General features: G+C 45.1%; 1 protein-coding gene across 5 annotated transcripts in view; it reads right to left on the bottom strand.

Annotated features, from left to right (window-relative positions):
• FN1 (fibronectin 1) overlaps positions 1–16,812 on the bottom strand; it is a 53,490-nt gene that overhangs the window by 16,369 nt on the left and 20,309 nt on the right. For all 5 annotated transcript variants that reach the window (XM_084209465.1, XM_084209468.1, XM_084209466.1 and 2 more), the window contains exons 16-28: positions 16,125–16,253; positions 15,918–16,007; positions 15,187–15,381; positions 13,591–13,863; positions 10,420–10,686; positions 8,770–8,864; positions 8,280–8,448; positions 7,936–8,022; positions 6,965–7,156; positions 3,146–3,328; positions 1,796–1,885; positions 1,399–1,668; positions 301–417 (exon numbers count right to left, since the gene is read on the bottom strand). In XM_084209465.1, coding sequence (XP_084065591.1) covers positions 301–417; positions 1,399–1,668; positions 1,796–1,885; positions 3,146–3,328; positions 6,965–7,156; positions 7,936–8,022; positions 8,280–8,448; positions 8,770–8,864; positions 10,420–10,686; positions 13,591–13,863; positions 15,187–15,381; positions 15,918–16,007; positions 16,125–16,253 — 2,157 coding nt within the window. The remainder of the gene's footprint in view (positions 1–300; positions 418–1,398; positions 1,669–1,795; positions 1,886–3,145; positions 3,329–6,964; positions 7,157–7,935; positions 8,023–8,279; positions 8,449–8,769; positions 8,865–10,419; positions 10,687–13,590; positions 13,864–15,186; positions 15,382–15,917; positions 16,008–16,124; positions 16,254–16,812) is intronic.

Consider the following 16,812-nt stretch of genomic DNA (forward strand, 5'->3'; position numbering starts at 1 on the left):
CTCTACAAAAACCAGGAACAGTCCTACATGCATCAAGCTGAAGACAGGACCCTGTTGATTTCAGTGGTTGTTGGGTCAAATTTGTTTTGAGGAAAAGAATGAAACATGTACATAGAACCACTTCTAAAATTACTGGAACACTCTAGACACTCTTTCGTTTGAGTAGACAAAATATGATTTGCTCTTTTTTAAAAAAGGATCCTATATGTCTGCTATAGCCCAAGGTGCCTTTGCTATTTGCTTTCTAATGGCCTCAGAACAGTTTCTGGTCTGTGACCAGCTGTAGCAGCCTGCCCTCACCTGTTTCACCATAAGTGATCCTGTAGTATCTGACTGTCACTGCAGGAGCATCCCAGGAAATCTTCAGGCTGGTTGGGCTGGTAGGGGTGACTTCCAGGTCCCTTGGAACATCAGACACTAGAAAAACAGAGAATTGAGAAGGAATTTAAACACAGTTGTACATCAGCTACATACTCCACTTACAGCCTGCTCCTCTGCTACTCATCTGTCTGTCCTTTGGCTCAGAGTACACTCCTCTCCAAAGAGATATATCTGGTTAAAAACCAGATAGCACTGGACTGGATTGAATGAAAATAGTTCTGCTGGCCCTAGAAACGTCTGAAAGCAGCATGGGTCCTCTCAGGGTCTCTAGCTTGTCAGAGTGACCCCGAGATAAGTTAGAAAGTCTCTTTTCCCAGCCCAGTGCTCGAAGAAGGAGTCAGAGTTCTTCAGTTCTCGGTCTCAAGGTTGTTTATTGTATCTTAGCTATAAAATTTTTTCTCCTGTCCAGCCAAGGTCTGCTCAGCAAGACAGTCTGAGGCACTCTGCCTGCCCCTGGGGCAGTGTTATCTTTTTAGACTAAAAACTACATATACAATATTTACAATTACTTTCCAATACCTATTACCTATGTTAGACAGTGAGCTTCTACTCTAAACCAATCTAAAAGTGCCACCATCACAGCAGAAGATGGAGGCCAAGAAGAAGGAGAAAGGCTGGACAAGCCCAGATTCCTCCATCTTGCCCCCTGAACCCCCATTCTAAAACCACCAAAAATCTATTTTTTCACCCTGTGATAAATTCACTATCATTCTACTTAAACTTTCGTGGCTTGTAATTCTTCATTTAAGGTTGGTAATTGTTTTTCCCAAGGGCTAAATCAAAGGCACAGGGGTCTTGGGCTCTGTGCTCAGGTCTCTGAGCCCCCTGGGCAGGGGCTCAAGTCCTCCAGGGCAGCCAGAGGATTTTCCTGGGTTCCAACAGGGTCCTTTTCCTAAGTCAGGCCCTACCTCAGCACACAGGCATTTCCTCATGAGTGAAGCTGGCAGGGTAGATGTGGTTTAACAGCACTAACTTTGCTAGAGGACACTCCAAACCCAGCACTCCCTGCAGGCTCACCTGTGGTCTGCTGGCCAACCAAGGGCAGGCTCTCCTCCCTGCCATTGACAGCGATGATGCTGACCACATACTCGGTGCCTGGCAGCAGGTTGGTGAGGGTGATGGAGTTCCTGGAGGGGGGCACCCTCTCCTCCTTGGGCCGGCCCCCGCCCTGCTCGGGCTGGTAGCGGATCCTGTAGCCCGTGATGGTGGCACGAGGAGCGATCCAGTGCACCGTGAAGGAGTTCGCCGTTATATCCGAGAAGTCTAGGCCAGTGGGGGAATCCAGGCCTGGGTGTTTCAAGAGACACAAGGGTGAGCTCAAACTGCTTGGCATCATCACAGGAAAAAAAAAAGTAATTAAGTCCCACTAATGAATTCTTAAAGGATGGCACTAGCCACACATGCATCCAAGTACCTGTTTTCTGGATTCCATACAAAGGTGCACTCTCATGCTGCTCAGAAACGCTGTAGACTCTTACCAGATATTCAGTGCCAGGGAGCAGGTCTGTGGAGTTGAAGAACAGGAATTTGGGCAAATGTTTCTTTGCTAACATCAAGAAGTTAATCAACCTACACAATTTTAACTGTGTTTCTTAGGAGACAATCAGGTGTTGCTTGATGGAAGATGTGAGTCTCCAGGACAATCAAAGGTTTAAATCAGTTATTTTTGTGGTATTATGGTTCCTTGCAGTGCTTTAGCCTGAACGAGCATGATATCCTATATCACTGCTTCATCAGTTTGTGGAGATTGACTAGAAGCAATTACCTTTTTACAGGGTCCATTCTAGTTATCTACTAGTTTATCTATGCACCAGGCCAAAGCTTTAGCTGATATAAGCTGAAACAGGGCCAAAGACTTCCAACACAGCTGTTCTAACTCAGACAAGCTCTAGATTTGGTGTTTTATTCTGAAAACAGGTCTTGTCTCTCAACCAACCAGATTCTCGGATTTAAAAAAACCCAAAAAAACTATAAATACAACACAGCTTTTGCCCCAAAATTAATGTCAGCTTTTGGAAAATGCCCACATTTTGCTGCCATGTCCTGTAAGGTTCCAAAACAGGATGTGCTTTCTGGTCTGAGCATACAAAGTCAAAGGAGCAATGGCCTTTTGCATATTCTGATCCTCTCCTGAACCTCTGCACAGCAAGTCCTTGACATTACTGGCAAACCAGGCGAACAACACGTATTTACTGTTAATACCTAACCAGGCTGAAAATCAATGCAATTGCCTCACAGCCTGATTCATCACTGTCCTTGGATTGAAAGGAAAAATCTTGCCTGTGGTTTGGCTTTAACTTGGGTAAAACTAGAGGCCAAATCCCATTTGGTGTGTTTCTATGAGGCTGCTTGCAACATCACTTTAGATCAGCTGAGAATTTGGCCAGCCACACTTTTAATTTTTTTTTTTTGCTTCATCTTGTGCCATGTGGACCTTCTCACCCTCTACAACTACTTGAAAGGAGGCTGCAGCAAGATGGGGGTCAGTCTTTTTTCCCAGGTAACAAGAAAAGACAAGACCTCAAGCTGCACTAGGGGAGATTGAGGTTGGATATCAGGAGAAATTTCTTCACTAAAAGGTTGGTCAGGAGTGGAGTCACCATCCCTGGAAGTGTTTAGGTGGCGTGTGTGGATTGGCACTCAGTGGTGAACATGGTGGTGCAGAGTTGATGACTCAATGACCATGGAGGTCTTTTAGTAATCTTATGATTTTATGATGAGGGGCTTCTCATGTTTGTTTGATTTATGCAGGTAACCCACTCACTTGTTAGGATGACCATGTTGTCTGAGGGTGAGACCGTGACCTCTGCAACATCTTCCTCCTTCTTGGCGGGGGAGTAGCGCACCAGGAACCCGCTCAGCACGATGGAGGTCGGGGCAGTCCAAGTCACCCTCATGGTGTCAGGCCCCACGTTTGTGAAGCGCAGGTCGGTGGGAGGAGGCACAGCTACACAGCAAAGAACAAACCCACCTCAGCTCTCAGATTTGTATTGATCAAGAGGTCTGTTCAGGGAATCAACCACCAGAGAAAGTATCTCATGCACAACTGACTACGGCATCAGACTCATGCAAACAGACTTCTAAACTACATTTAGTTCTACTACAGTTAAGAGAAAAATGTGTCTGCACTGCTGTCAGGCTGCTTTAACCTCTTGGCAATTCCTGATATGTTAAATGAACCCCACGGGGCTAATTTAAAAACAAGGTAGCAAGTTTCACCAATGTGCTTCTAGCAGCTGGATTTTGTATTACAGATGTGGTGCCAAGAGAGGTTTAAAGTTGCCATACAGCAGCCTACAGATGGAAAAGTAATCTCATCTAGGATCCATACATGCACACACAGGAGAGGAGAGGGTATAACACTAATTTCCTATGACTCTACTTCTACTCATGTCGAAGGATTTACAGCCTCAGGACTTTCAAACCCAACAGGATTTCATGCAAGAACCAGTTTCCAGCTCTCCTTCCGCTCATGCACTATAGAAACCCTTCATGGTGTGGCATGGCTGTCACTGGCATGTACTCAGGGAGTGGTGTCCATCTGCATCCTTTGGGGCATTGTGGAAAGAGTGGGGCCACCATGGAAATGGGCTGCTGGAAGCTCAAACAGCTGTCAAGGCTGGAGGGTGTCTACTGATCTGCTCCGCCCTTCAGCACTCCTCTTTTGAGGAATCAGTTTTAAAGTCTGGCAAACACACAGCTCATGTTTCAGGCTCTTGATGCCAACTGGATCCTGGAAATCTGAGCAGCAGAAGGTGAATGAGCCTGGCAAGTCTGCAGTCATTCATGGTATTAAAACGCCTCCAATTCAAAAAATGAGCAGTGCCATATCCATCCCCAGCTGCCATCTGGGGAAAGGAGCCAGCTGGGTCTGTCTGGCTTCCCCACAGCGAGGGGCTCAATTCCTCTTTGGACAAAGCCCCAGCACCCCGCCAGCCAGTGACAGCCAGTGACACCATCCACATCACAAAACACAGAAGTTTTCAAAATTCACCCGTTTGCTGTGTCAGAGTGGTAGGGGCGCTCTCTCCGCCATTAATGAGTGTGATTACACTGATGTCGTAATCAATGCCCGGCTCCAAGCCTGTCACTGTGTAGTATCCTACTGAGGAGTCCACAAAATCTTCAAAAATAGGGACACTTTCTCCTGCTGCAACTACTGTGATGCGGTACCCAATAATGGCGGAGGCATTTAACGGGGTCCACCTCAGGCCGATGCTCGAGTCAGTTATGTCAACAAAGCTTAGGTCAGTGAGCTGGGGCACCTCTAATGAGTTAAAGAGCAAACGGGAGAGGCAGAGACACACGGAGGCAAAAGAAAGACAAGGGAGAAAAAAGCAGTGTTCATCACTATTAACATCGACAGAACTTGAAGCAATTGCGGTGATATGCACAATTTCTCTTGGGGTTTGGGGGAAAAGGATGGATTTTGGTGGGGTGGTTTTTGTTGTGTTCTTGCTTTTGTTGTTTTCAGTTTGTTTGCTTAGATTTACCCTTCAATGCAGTCTCCAGCTGCTTCCCTGGGCAGACAGAAGCTGAAACCCCGATTCCCTCAGAAGCTGAAACCCCAGTTCTTTTTAGACATAAAATTTCCAAAGAGCCCTACACGAGGCACTTAACTTGCAACAAATTTACTTAGAGCAATGGTAAGTCACAAAGACCCATCATTTTCTGACAAAAACAGAAGCAGAAAAAATACAGCCCTTTTTTCTTTCTACAGGTAAATTACAAGAGAGCTAAATTCACTAAAGTGCAAATAAAACAACAATTCTGTTGACTGACCCTCTAAAACTCTTGTTTTGTTCAAATGGTGAATCTAACTTTTATCACTGGGATCATAAAAATATGAACACATTTGAAGAAGCTAAATCAGACCCTGAGCTGGTGAGAACCTTCTCAAAGTTCCAGGGTAGATCATCCACTGTCTGAACTCTTTACACTGCACATGGAAAAAAGCCTCAAATCCTGCAATGGCTTGAGGATCTGGCCCAGAATTCCTCAAGTTCTACTTACTAACTAACTGCTGCAATATATATGCTAAAAACAGATTATGTGAAACAGTAAGTAACAGAACACTCCCTTGGAAACATGGATATGGTTAAAAATGACCTTTAGATGCTATTAATTTTGTCAGAGTGACAACATCCCAAAATTCAAAGGTTAAGCCCAGCATATGATGTGCCCAAGAGCCTGACATACGTGGCTAAAATTGTTCAAAATCTCAAGTTTTAGCCCCTGCATAAGAATGCCCTTTAATGAAGTTTAAGATGCTGCCTAAATTTCTGTAGGGAAAATAAGCCCAGCTGTGACTGTTTTCCCTATTGATATTATTCCATCAGCAAAGGTGCTCATTTCCTGCATGTTAGGACCAGCAGAATTGGGCAGGGAATGGGGAACTTTAGATGCATCTTTAATTGACAATGGCCAAACCTTCAGTTGCTCAAGTCAATAAACTGGTATTGACTGAAGCCACAAGATTTGGCTGTGGAACTTTATCAGGGTGATCCTGAAAGCAGTGGGAACTAATGGATGCTCTTCCTCACTCAGGATCAGACATCGGTGAGTCAAAGATGCAGGACTCTGTGTCCATTCTGTTCAATACAAGTTAGTTGAAAAAGAAATTAAGGGACAGAAATATTGCTTTAATAATAGTGGTTTTGTTGTATTTTGATGTCCTTCTTGGAAAACACTTATTTTACAGAATAAGTGGGAAAAAAACCAGTTTTCTGTAAAATAATTGTTTATCCACACGGAATGCATGTACCATATCACCTTTAAAGAGTTGTAAAAGCCAGACACATACATTCTTAGCTTTCCCTCACCAGAAGATGGTGAAGGGCTAAAGCTATTACTGCATAACTGTGCAGCATCACAGTATTAGTTCACCCTAGGGAGCACACAGCACTTCAGTGAAGCACAGAAATTTTAAAGCAGTGTTACAAGAGCAAGCAAACACAGTAGCTGGCATCATCTCAGAGCAGAAACAAAAACAAACAAAGGCTTCACAAAGGAAAACTAAATGCAACCATTTGGGGAAATGCATATTAATTTTGCTACTGCGGCTACAAAGGCAGTTTCTGCAGTCCCCACAGATGTATTGTGAGGTGGCACACACAACACTGTACCTCAAGTGCTACAGTGATGGACCTTTCCATCTTGGCTTTCCTCTCCATTGTGCTCAAGTGATCTTCTGCCACTACTGCTGCCAGAATTTCTCCTGTGCTTGCTTCCCACTCATACCTCTGTTCACCTACTTCCTGTTCCCACCAGCTGCGCTCCAGATGCTGGGGCACTTCAGGGCTCAGTTAAATCCCTGGTGCTGCTGCCCAGCTCACTGAACTCATACAGCAGATCCATGTGCTGACCACCAGCCTATGAAGCACAACACAGGATGCCCATGCAGAGAAGTACACGGGTATAAGAAGCTCTGTCACAGGCTGGAACGTGGCTATTCTGCTTCTTGAGACTAAATGTGAAGTCTAAGCCTTCTACCAGCAGGCTAATACAAGTTCTGCAATGCAGAGCTCTGGGGCTCAGCCATTTGAGCTTGGGCAGCTGAAATTGCTGCTCATCCGTTTGTTACCTGGTGTGATGGTTTCTGAGATGGGCACGCTCTCCTGGTCATCCTTGACAGAGTAGACACTGACGTTGTACTCCACGCCAGGGTTGAGGTTCTCAAAGGTGCAGGTGGTCTGATCTGCACCCACCACCTCCTCCAGGGTAGAGCCCTGCTGCCCATCCGTGGGAGCAGTGGTCACACGGTACCCACTGATGCCTGAAATACAGAGGCCAGTGTCAACAGTTTCCTCATGGATCCTGGACTGTTTACATCAGTCATCAGTGTGACAGCTGAAGCAAACACATGACATTTTACAAGTGATTTTGCCAGCCTGGGCCCAGCAGGAAAGAGGCTGCTTTGTCAAGCACCCCAAAATGAGCTTCCCAGGAGCTAGTCCTGCCACCCTCACAGCATTTCTGTTCCCTTTGAGACCTCACCAAACTGAAAATTTCTGGAGTTTTGAGAGGAACTTCTCTCAAGACTCTGTCAGGAAAAGATTCAGCTACCAATAGAGGTTTTTGAAAACTTTCAATCCACCTTTTATGGGAAGTAATTGTGCAGCTTTCATCAGCTGTTGTGGGAGAAGAGTTCATCCTGAACATTGTCAGAACTTCCACATTCACTTTGCATAGCACAAACTCATTTGTCACTTCCAGAAAACTTTGTGGTCCATTCCACTTTCCTTCCCTCAGACTATTTTTCAACCACTGGAGATACCTGAAGAAACCCTTCAAATCCTTAAAACAGCTGACATATTCTAACACATTCATGCTCCAAAACAGCATTTTACACAGAATGTAAATCATTAAGAATCCTACAGCAAGTTGTAGTTAGCTGTGAATTATATCCTTAAATATATCTAGAAACAGATACATTTTTCTTTAAATTTATCAACAGCTGATTTCCCACCAAACTGCAAGGCACCACAAAAGAAGTGTTAGTTAGCATTCTGCTCCAAGAGAAGGTCTGAGCATGGAGTGAGTCCACATGGTTACCTGGAGATGTGCTTCTCTCCCAAGAGACTATCAGGATGCCAGTGTCAGGGTTGGACCTCAGGCGCAGGCCGGTCGGTGGAGCCAGTGCTGCAAGTGTTCAGACAAATGGGTCACTGATGGCACTGAGAACCATGCTGGCTGCCTCAGCATCCCTCTCCCCACGATATCCTCAACATTTGGAATCAGCCAAAAATAGTCCCCTGAAGCTGAGACCCTGCATTGCACGAGCCAGTGCTGCTGTCACTGAAAAACCAGACCACGAAAGGGAGGAAAGACCAGAACTGCCTCCCAGAAGGCAGTGGTGAGTGGAAGAAAGAATAATGGAGGAAAAGCAGGTGCCATACGTGTAGTGACTCTCCTGATGATGGGGGTCTCTCTCTCCTGGCCATCCATCAGCACTGTCAGGCTGTAGGTGTACTCCACGCCGGGGGTCAGCCCAGAGATGACAATGCTGCCGGAGTCGGAGATCACCTCCCGGGGAGCCTCCCCGCCCTGGCTCGGGCGCACTCCCAGCTGCAGGGAACAGGGGTTTCCTTTTCAGTCACAAGCTGTCAGCACCCTGACTGACCATCCAACAGCAGCACTAGGGGCACTCATGCTCAACTCCAGCTGTTAATCCTGCAACTTGTGGTCTAAATGTCCCACTTGACCTGGAACTCCATGACTGCACTGACCTCTGTCACCTAAACCTGCTCCCTGTGAGCAACAGGCCCTTTGCACCTCTCCCCTTTGCACTGCCAACTTCAGCACAGTCCATAGGAAATGGCTTTAATCTGCCCTCCCCACCACAGTGAAGCAAGAGGAAAAACCAACACAAGACTTAGCTCCTCCTACCTTGAAACCAATCCTTGGGGCAGGTGTCCAGGTGATGACAATAGAGGTCTCGGTCACTTCTGTGTTAAAAGGAGGAACAGAGCCAGCAGGCTGATCTGTGGAGTGAATTGACCAGAATTGAAGTCTACCTGCTGTGATAGCTCCAAACAGTTTGAAAACCTGACCTACAGCAGCACAAACAGCCAGAGGTATGAAATGAGTGCTGAACTAGATCACTAGATCCCAAATCCAGTGATTGGGGAAAGATCTGACACAGACACAGTATGCAAGTGGTCTAATCATAGCCAGAGCTTTTGTTCCTAAAGAAAACAAAAATACTCAAGTGGATGCATGATCCTTTATGCATCCAGACCCAAGAATCTGGGGAATCCTGTTTTATGGCATAATATCTAGTGTTCCTCAAAACTCAGCTGTTTTTTTTTTTTTTTGATTCACCCACCATATGCCTTCCAATCAGCAGAACACCACACCCCTGTCTGTCACCCAGCTGTCCCAGCAAGGACCATCTCATCCCTCACCAACATCTTGTGAAGTCAGCAGAAAGGAGCCAATGTCAGTCTGAGGCATCTGTGGTCTCACTGACATCTGTCAGAAGCATCACACAGAAGCCAAAGCCTTTGTGCATGCCAAAATCAGCCTAAATAAAAACGCTGAGTTTAATCTGAAATGGCCTTGTAAGTAATGTCATTAATGAAGAGGCTTGGTTAATCCAATCTATAGCCTCAAACTGGACTGGTTACATTCAGACAAGCCAGAATATAATAAATCTAAGATACCAAATCACATTCTACTTGAGGAATATTTATAGATAAGACTGTCAGCAAAAAGCACCTTGCCAATGTCAACAATGGTACGCTGATTAAAAGTTTGAGCCCTTATTTTAGTTTCACATTGTTCTAAAAGAAACCACATTCTCTTTTGAAAAGAGGATGTGGTTCTGGGCTTGGGTGGTTTTGAGTTTTGTTAGTTTATGTGATGGCATCATCATTATTTAAATACTGGATCTATTTGCTCCTTTTAGAAGTATGTGGGGGTTGTTACAGAACTCCCTTTCCTTCCAAAATCTGCTTAATATTTCCCCCAAACCAGCAGCATAAATAGAGATGACTGAAATGCAAAAAACAAAACAAAAACAAAAAACCCAAAAAACCCCTAGAATACAATGTCTGTGTCATTTTGGGTAACTGCAGTTGAGCTGCCTTAGATGGAATGGCTGAGCTTGAGAAATGACTGCTTTCAGCTTTATGTAAGTACCAGACTAATTATTCCTTGCCCATTTTAAAGGAAGTTGTATTCTTTCCTTCATTTGTCATGCCAAAACCAAGCAATTAGGAAGATCAAGTAAAATTAAATTTCTCTGGCATCCAGTTAAGCAAAAAGTGAGGTACCAGTAGTAAGTTCTCCCTCTTGTTTTTAATCATCAGGAAAAGCTGAAATATATTTTACTAAAAGCTTTTTGATGCAAATAGCTCTTTTTCATGACAACGAGTTCAGAAAGAACAACAAGGAGCATTTCCCAAGCTGTTCTGCTGGAATGCTACTTCAAAAGGCTGCCCTGTAAATCAACCCACAACAAGCACTTTCAGCACAAGTTCTGAAGAAGTCCAGGGTGTAAGAGGGGTATGTGAGGCGTGTGTGTATCTCACTCACAAGTGGTGAAGACGCCGGTCTCTCTATTGCTCTGCAGGTCACCTTTCACGGCCACCAGGTACACGGTGTACTCGGTGCCAGGCTGCAGGTTCCTCAGGAAGTACTTGGTGGCAGAGGGTCCCACGTTGTAGGTGCGGGGCTGCCCTCCTCTGGTGGGCCCTGCTGTCAGCTTGTAGCCCGAGATGACGGCGCGGGGCCGCGTCCACAGCACCAGCACCGAGTGCTCCGTGGTGTTGAGGAACCGCAGGTTGGTGGGGGCGTCGAGCTCTGGGGAGGTAAAGCAGAACACCCATCAGCTTCCCAGCTGAATCTCCACCTCACCCCCACCTCCAAACCATGGCCTGTATTTCTGATGTATTGTGAGAGGGCAACAGAAGGGACTGTGAGAGAGCTGGGAAGTTATTTCACTTCTGCATCCACGCCTCAGGGCTATCCATTAATACACCAAGACAGGCAGACCTGAGCGCTCCAGGCTGCGCTGATTTGGGTCTCTGCCATGTCTGCATCCCATGGGGAAGGCAGCCTAAAGGTTGACCCCAACACACTCAGGAATTTCAACAGTTTCTCATGAGCACTGAGCATTTTTTAAAAACCAGCTTGGTTTAGATTTGTCAGTGTAAGCACGGAAACCTAATTTTAGCCCTTTTCCACGAAAAAGATTTATTCTTTTAAATCCTTGCCCAGTCCTCTCAAAATCCCTTCCCAAAATAAACCACCCCTACTTTGTCATTTGAATGTCAAAATAAGTAGTAGTCAGCGACTTTGTGCAGAAAACCAGTTCCTAGATCTACTTAAAAATATTCACACCATGAAACTGACCATCCAACAATTCCAAGCACGCTCATCTCTCCCCTGGGACTCAGGGAACAGCTCTTACCAGGCTTCCTCCCCTTTTTATCAGTGCCCCTGGGAATCTGCTGAAGCTGATAACCCAGATAACTCCATAAACAAGAGGCTGAGGCAGCGCAGCTCCTTCACTGGAGCCACAGTGACTGGTGGAGATGTCACCGCCTTCGGCTGAGGCAAGGTGAGGCTCTGGATGGGAATTTGCCCCCAAAGCACCGGCTACAGCAAGGAGTTCACAGTGTTCACATGGCAAGTCTCCCCACCTTTTCTATATTCTAACCATATATTGAACTTAAGAGCAGTGAGGTTTCATGAATGCTCTTTTTTTGCTGGCAAATGTTTTTTTTTCTCCTCCCGGAGAAGTAATATTTTGGCAAAAAAATTTAATGCTTTCATCACTCTCCCAGTGATTCAGCAAGAAGATGCTTTTGTCCTTTTCGTTTTCTCCATTTTTGAGGAGGGAGAAAAAAAGGAAGTGAGGTCTTCCTTCTTCCACCACTGGAAAAAACTGGGGAGAACTCAAAAAGGAAAAAGATGAGTGTGACCTGGCTTAAGCCCATCTCCAACCCACAGGCTGAAAGTCAACTTTATCCCTTGCTGGTACTTAGATCTGGGCTAAGCCTCATCTGACAAAGATTGTATCTTCCTAAAATGTGTAGCCTAAAGTCAGTTCCTTTCTGCACAATTTAATTTGCCAGCTCTATTAGGCTTTTATCGCTTCCTCTCCCCATAGTAGAGGAAAAAGGGGAAGATTAAAAAGCCACACACACACACTCGGAGTTTATTTGTAGACTGCTTTTTAACGGAAGGCCAAAAAGAGAATCACATTTACACCGTGGGAAGAGACTTTTGCTGCAGGGTTTTCCTTGGGAACCCTGAATGATTTCTGTTTCCCAGGATTTTCGATTACAGGATGCAATTTATGTGAATAGTTTCTGCAATGTGGTTTAGGCCAAGCAGTTAAGCAGATGATCACAGCCTATGGAAAATGATTCCAGACATTTGTGACTGTGCTGTCTGAATTAAATGTCTATACTCCAATGTACACCTCTCTGTGCAGTTTCAGAGGAACCCTACACCTAGCCCAGGCTCCTCAAAACAACCACAAAAAATTACAGATCTGGCTGGGAACTGAGCCCTTCTTGTTCTAAACGCTTCCAAGAGGGTTCAGATTCCTAAGTCGCATCCTTGCTTTTGAAAGCCTCGCTTGAAAGAGGAGGGAGGGTGCTCACACCATCTGTGCTGTGCTCAAATTAGACACCTATGGCAAAGGATGGACATAAGGATCCCATTCTCCCTGCACAGTCAAGGGACAGGCACTATTCATTGCTCATAACTTTATGGATGGAAGTAAGGATATTCCTCAAACAGCATGGCTATATTCACAGATTATCCCATTTCCTTTCCTTCCCTCTCATATTACTAAGAGACAGGCTGGGTTCTCAGAAGTTGCTCTTATTTACTGAAAAGCAGCAGAAGAGCAGCAGATGCACACAGCTGAATTTTGTCCCTTTGAATAAAGTGACCCAGCCAAAGAACATCACAAATACCCACTCACCCTTCTAATGCCCAATAAACAGGACCTGATCAAACAAACTATGTGCCATGTTCTGTCTGATCTGCTCCTCTTGGGTCAAAAATGGAGATAACCACCCAGATAAAACTCTTACTCTTCCATCTGAAAACCTACATCTTGCCCAGCCACTGCTCCTCTCTCTTCTCTGCACTGCTGCAAAGCAAAAAGCAATGCCTGACAAAGTGTGCTTCTCACACTGGTGAGGTGCTGCACTGTCACTAGATCATTAGCAATCAGGTTCTGAGGGATCCTGCATGAGCCTTCCTTACATGTGCAGGCACAACTGCTACTGCTGCCAGGGAAGCCAGATAGGTATGGAGCTGTCAGAAGGGAGAGGTGGATTTTCAGAGGAATCTCAGCAAGGCTTCTAAGTCATACTGAAATCTGCCCTAAGGTACCAGCAAAAGAAAAAAGTATTATAAAAGTCACAGGCTGTGATCTCTGCTGTAAAAGAACTGCAGGGTCCATCAATTCTCAGTCAGTAATAAAAAAGTTGAATTCCAGCCACACAAAATTGTTTTAAAGTGCCATGAGACTTAAACTACCATTGGAAAGCCCTGGAGGAGGATAAATCTGCTGAAGAGATCATTGTTAGAATGAATGAATTCCCAGCCCTGTCATCCTACTGATGGGATACCTCCTGGGCTAGAACTGTTGCACTTCAAGTGCTCTGTTTATACATTTCTCCAAGCGACAGAGAAATCCACGCTTCAAAAGGCTGAAAAAAAGCACAGAGGAAAGAAACTTACTGGTGGTTTGCTCTCCAGTCAAAGGTTTGCTCTCCCTGCCCTGGTTTACAGCAAAAATCTTGAAGAGATAGGTTGTTCCTGGGATCAGGTCAATGACTTCAGCAAAGGAGCTCCTGGTGATGGGCAGTCTCTGGCCATGCTGGCCAGGGCGATTGACAGGGATCACCTCCACCCGATAGCCGGACACTTGGCTCTGGGGAGGGGTCCACATGATGGTGATCTTGATGTCAGAAACCTCCACAAACTGCAGATCTCTGGGGGAAGGCACTTCATCTGAAAGCACAGGGGTACAACAGTTGTCAGAGGGAGTCCTTAGCAGGAGGAGAAGTTATTGGTTTCCATGGAAGGAAAAAAAAAGTGAATTTTCTTTGAACAACAGCTAGCCCCAGAATATTTACCAAAATAAAAAGTCAGGGCAACCTCACTGTAAACATGTCTACACACATTCCCAGACAATATTCAAGCAGACTATAATTCTTAACATCATTATCTACTTTAAAGTATACTATGTCTTCAGAAGGTATCTTGCTGTGATAGAAAGAACTGAAAGACAAGATGTAATATGCTACAGAACTTCAAGTATATGCAGAACCAAAGCCTGAGGGGAAACAAAGTACTCCAGGGGTTGGAAACAGTAACCTCCTTCTAAAACTAAAAGAGAGGGTTTTCAAAAACCACAGCATGACCTGAATGTCTGTGATTAACTTGAAATCCACCTTTTATAATTAAACAAGTAGAGGGGCTGATCTGGCCTTACTGCAGCCAAATGCAAAATGCAGTTCCCTCAGCGCTGGGCCACAGTACTGCACCCTTGAATTCCTGTGTTTAAATTAAGTTTCTTGAGACTAGGACTGATACTGCCCTAAGGTTAACCAGCACACATTTTTGGAAGATGCAGAAGCCAAACCATAAAGTCATTGAGCTGAGTTCATTCCTGGTAAATTCCCATTTGCAAACACGTGCTTGCAACTTGCAGGACCATGAAATTCCACTGCTTACCACATCAAATCCCAATTCTTTTACTATCCCTTCTTTTGGTTTGGTTATTCAGTCCAACTGGATAGCTAAAGAACCCTGAAACCAGAAGTTTTTTAAATACTGAGTGCCTCAAGTTTAGCTCCTATGGTGTTTTGGCTCATCAGTCAATGCTGAGCAATCTCCCAACCCCACTGACTGCAAAGGAAAATAATGGGTAGGATTGGAAGGGAGAAGGAAAAGTCAGGTGAACAGTTTGAACATTGTGTTGTGGTGTCTGAGTACATAACCCTGAACATCTACAAGCCGAGTGCTGGGCCAAAATGACACACCAGGCACTTCAGAGGATTTCTTAGCAGAATCCCCCTAAGATAACTTGGGAAATTGATCTCTCTTCTGCAGATAATGCAAGACCTGCCTGCAGTCCAATTGCTAGGAATTGCAACCCTCTCAATGCAGAGTGGTGTTTTAACTGTGTCAATAAGTATGACTTTACTACAGAACTTCAATACCAGTGAAACTTAAAATTCAAACTCACAAAACCATAACAGAGTTTATTTAAGCACTCCCTTAGCTAGCAACAGCAACCTCAGTGACTGAAACCCAGAAGATGAGCATTACCTGTGCGTGGGACACCAGTGGTTTCCTGCTGGATGAAGACAGGAGTGCTTTCCTGGTTTTCTTCCACAGCATAGATGCTGATGTTGTACTGAACCCCTGGCATCAGGTCACTCAGTGTCACAGAGGTGGCAGTGTCAGGCAGGTTGAGCTCTGTGCTGCTGCCTTCCACAGAGGGAACGTAGACAATCCTGTAGCCTGAAGCAAGAGAAATATGTAATCCTCAGTACAAACAGTAAGCACAAAGAATGCTAGAAATGAGGGCTGAACTGATATCCCTCCTGAACTTTGGTAAAAATAGTCCTGAACTTCAGCAGGACCTGTGGCCTGCCTGTGCTCACGTCCCATCTACAGACCACCCACTCACACCACCTTCAAAGCACAGTCTGACCTGGGTTAGGATATCTGAGGTCTGACATGTGGATTTAGGCCTGTACTGTTCTCATGCTCACTATGGGATGGTCTGGATGACAGATACAAATATAAGGTCTTGGGCCTTTTTTTTATTAAACACAAATCCAGAAGGAATTGTTTTACATCCAGCCTTCTGCATTGCTTGGTTCAGCCACTGAAGCCAAGGAAATGCTAAACTGCCCATGTGCTTTCCAGCTGGTCTCTCTGACCAGGCAGAATTTTGCACTACTTTTGTCCCAGAGTTATATTTCCTTTTCTGTTTCACCTACATTTTAGATTCTACCAATAATGCAGAATAAGTGCACTCCAACAGGACAAACCTGTGATTGGAGCCTGTGGTCTGCTCCAGCTGATGACAATGGATGTGTCATCCACACTTTCCACTGTGTGGTCAGGTGGTGCATCAGGAGCTGTTTAAGACAATGAACACAGGAGGACAGCAAGTGTGAGGGTAAGAGGTAACAAAAAATTCTTGAGCAAACAGTAACAACAGCTTTCAAAGTGCAGCAACAGCCAACCACACATACCTGTAGTCTGTGAAGTAGACAGGATGAGATTCTGCTCTCCCTCTTCAGAGATCTGGTAGACATTAACAATATACTTGCGACCAGGAAGCAAGTCAGGGATGTTGACAGAAGTGGCTGTGCTTGGAAGATCTGAGGAAGGCAGGAGAGAAAAATTTGTTTTAGCAATTCCATCTTCTTGCTTTCTTTCCAAATTAAATATTTGAGAAGTCTGTTCTAACCTGAGCTGAAGCACAGTCTTCCCTGCAATAAAACAACAGTTTCTGTGCCCTGTGTTTGATTCACTTCAGAAGAGCTGTGTGGAGAGAGTTGGGACCAGCAACCAAGGGCACCAAGGCTTGATGTGGGATATTGCAGGGCAGCTTGAGCAGCAGCCCCCTGCACACTGTAGCCATCTCAGCTGAACGTTAATCTCATACCCTGACTGCTGAACTTTCAGTACAGAAATATATGGAAAAGCTTTCACATGAGTAGGTTATGTGGAAACACTGACTCATGAGTGAAGAAGAATGCCATTATGAGGCCTGGTGAACTTTTTTCCCTTCTCCCAGATGTCCACCTACGTGCCAGATGTAGGAAACTCCCCATTTGCTGACCAGACTGAAACCAAGCATCTTAGGGGAAACTAGGAATTGCCTTTCAATCTGCCTGTAAACCTCTGTCTGTAGACAGAAGAGCTCAGGAGCTGCTT

Source organism: Fringilla coelebs (assembly GCF_963513975.1).
Source record: "Fringilla coelebs genome assembly, chromosome: 7".
NCBI lineage: Eukaryota > Metazoa > Chordata > Aves > Passeriformes > Fringillidae > Fringilla > Fringilla coelebs.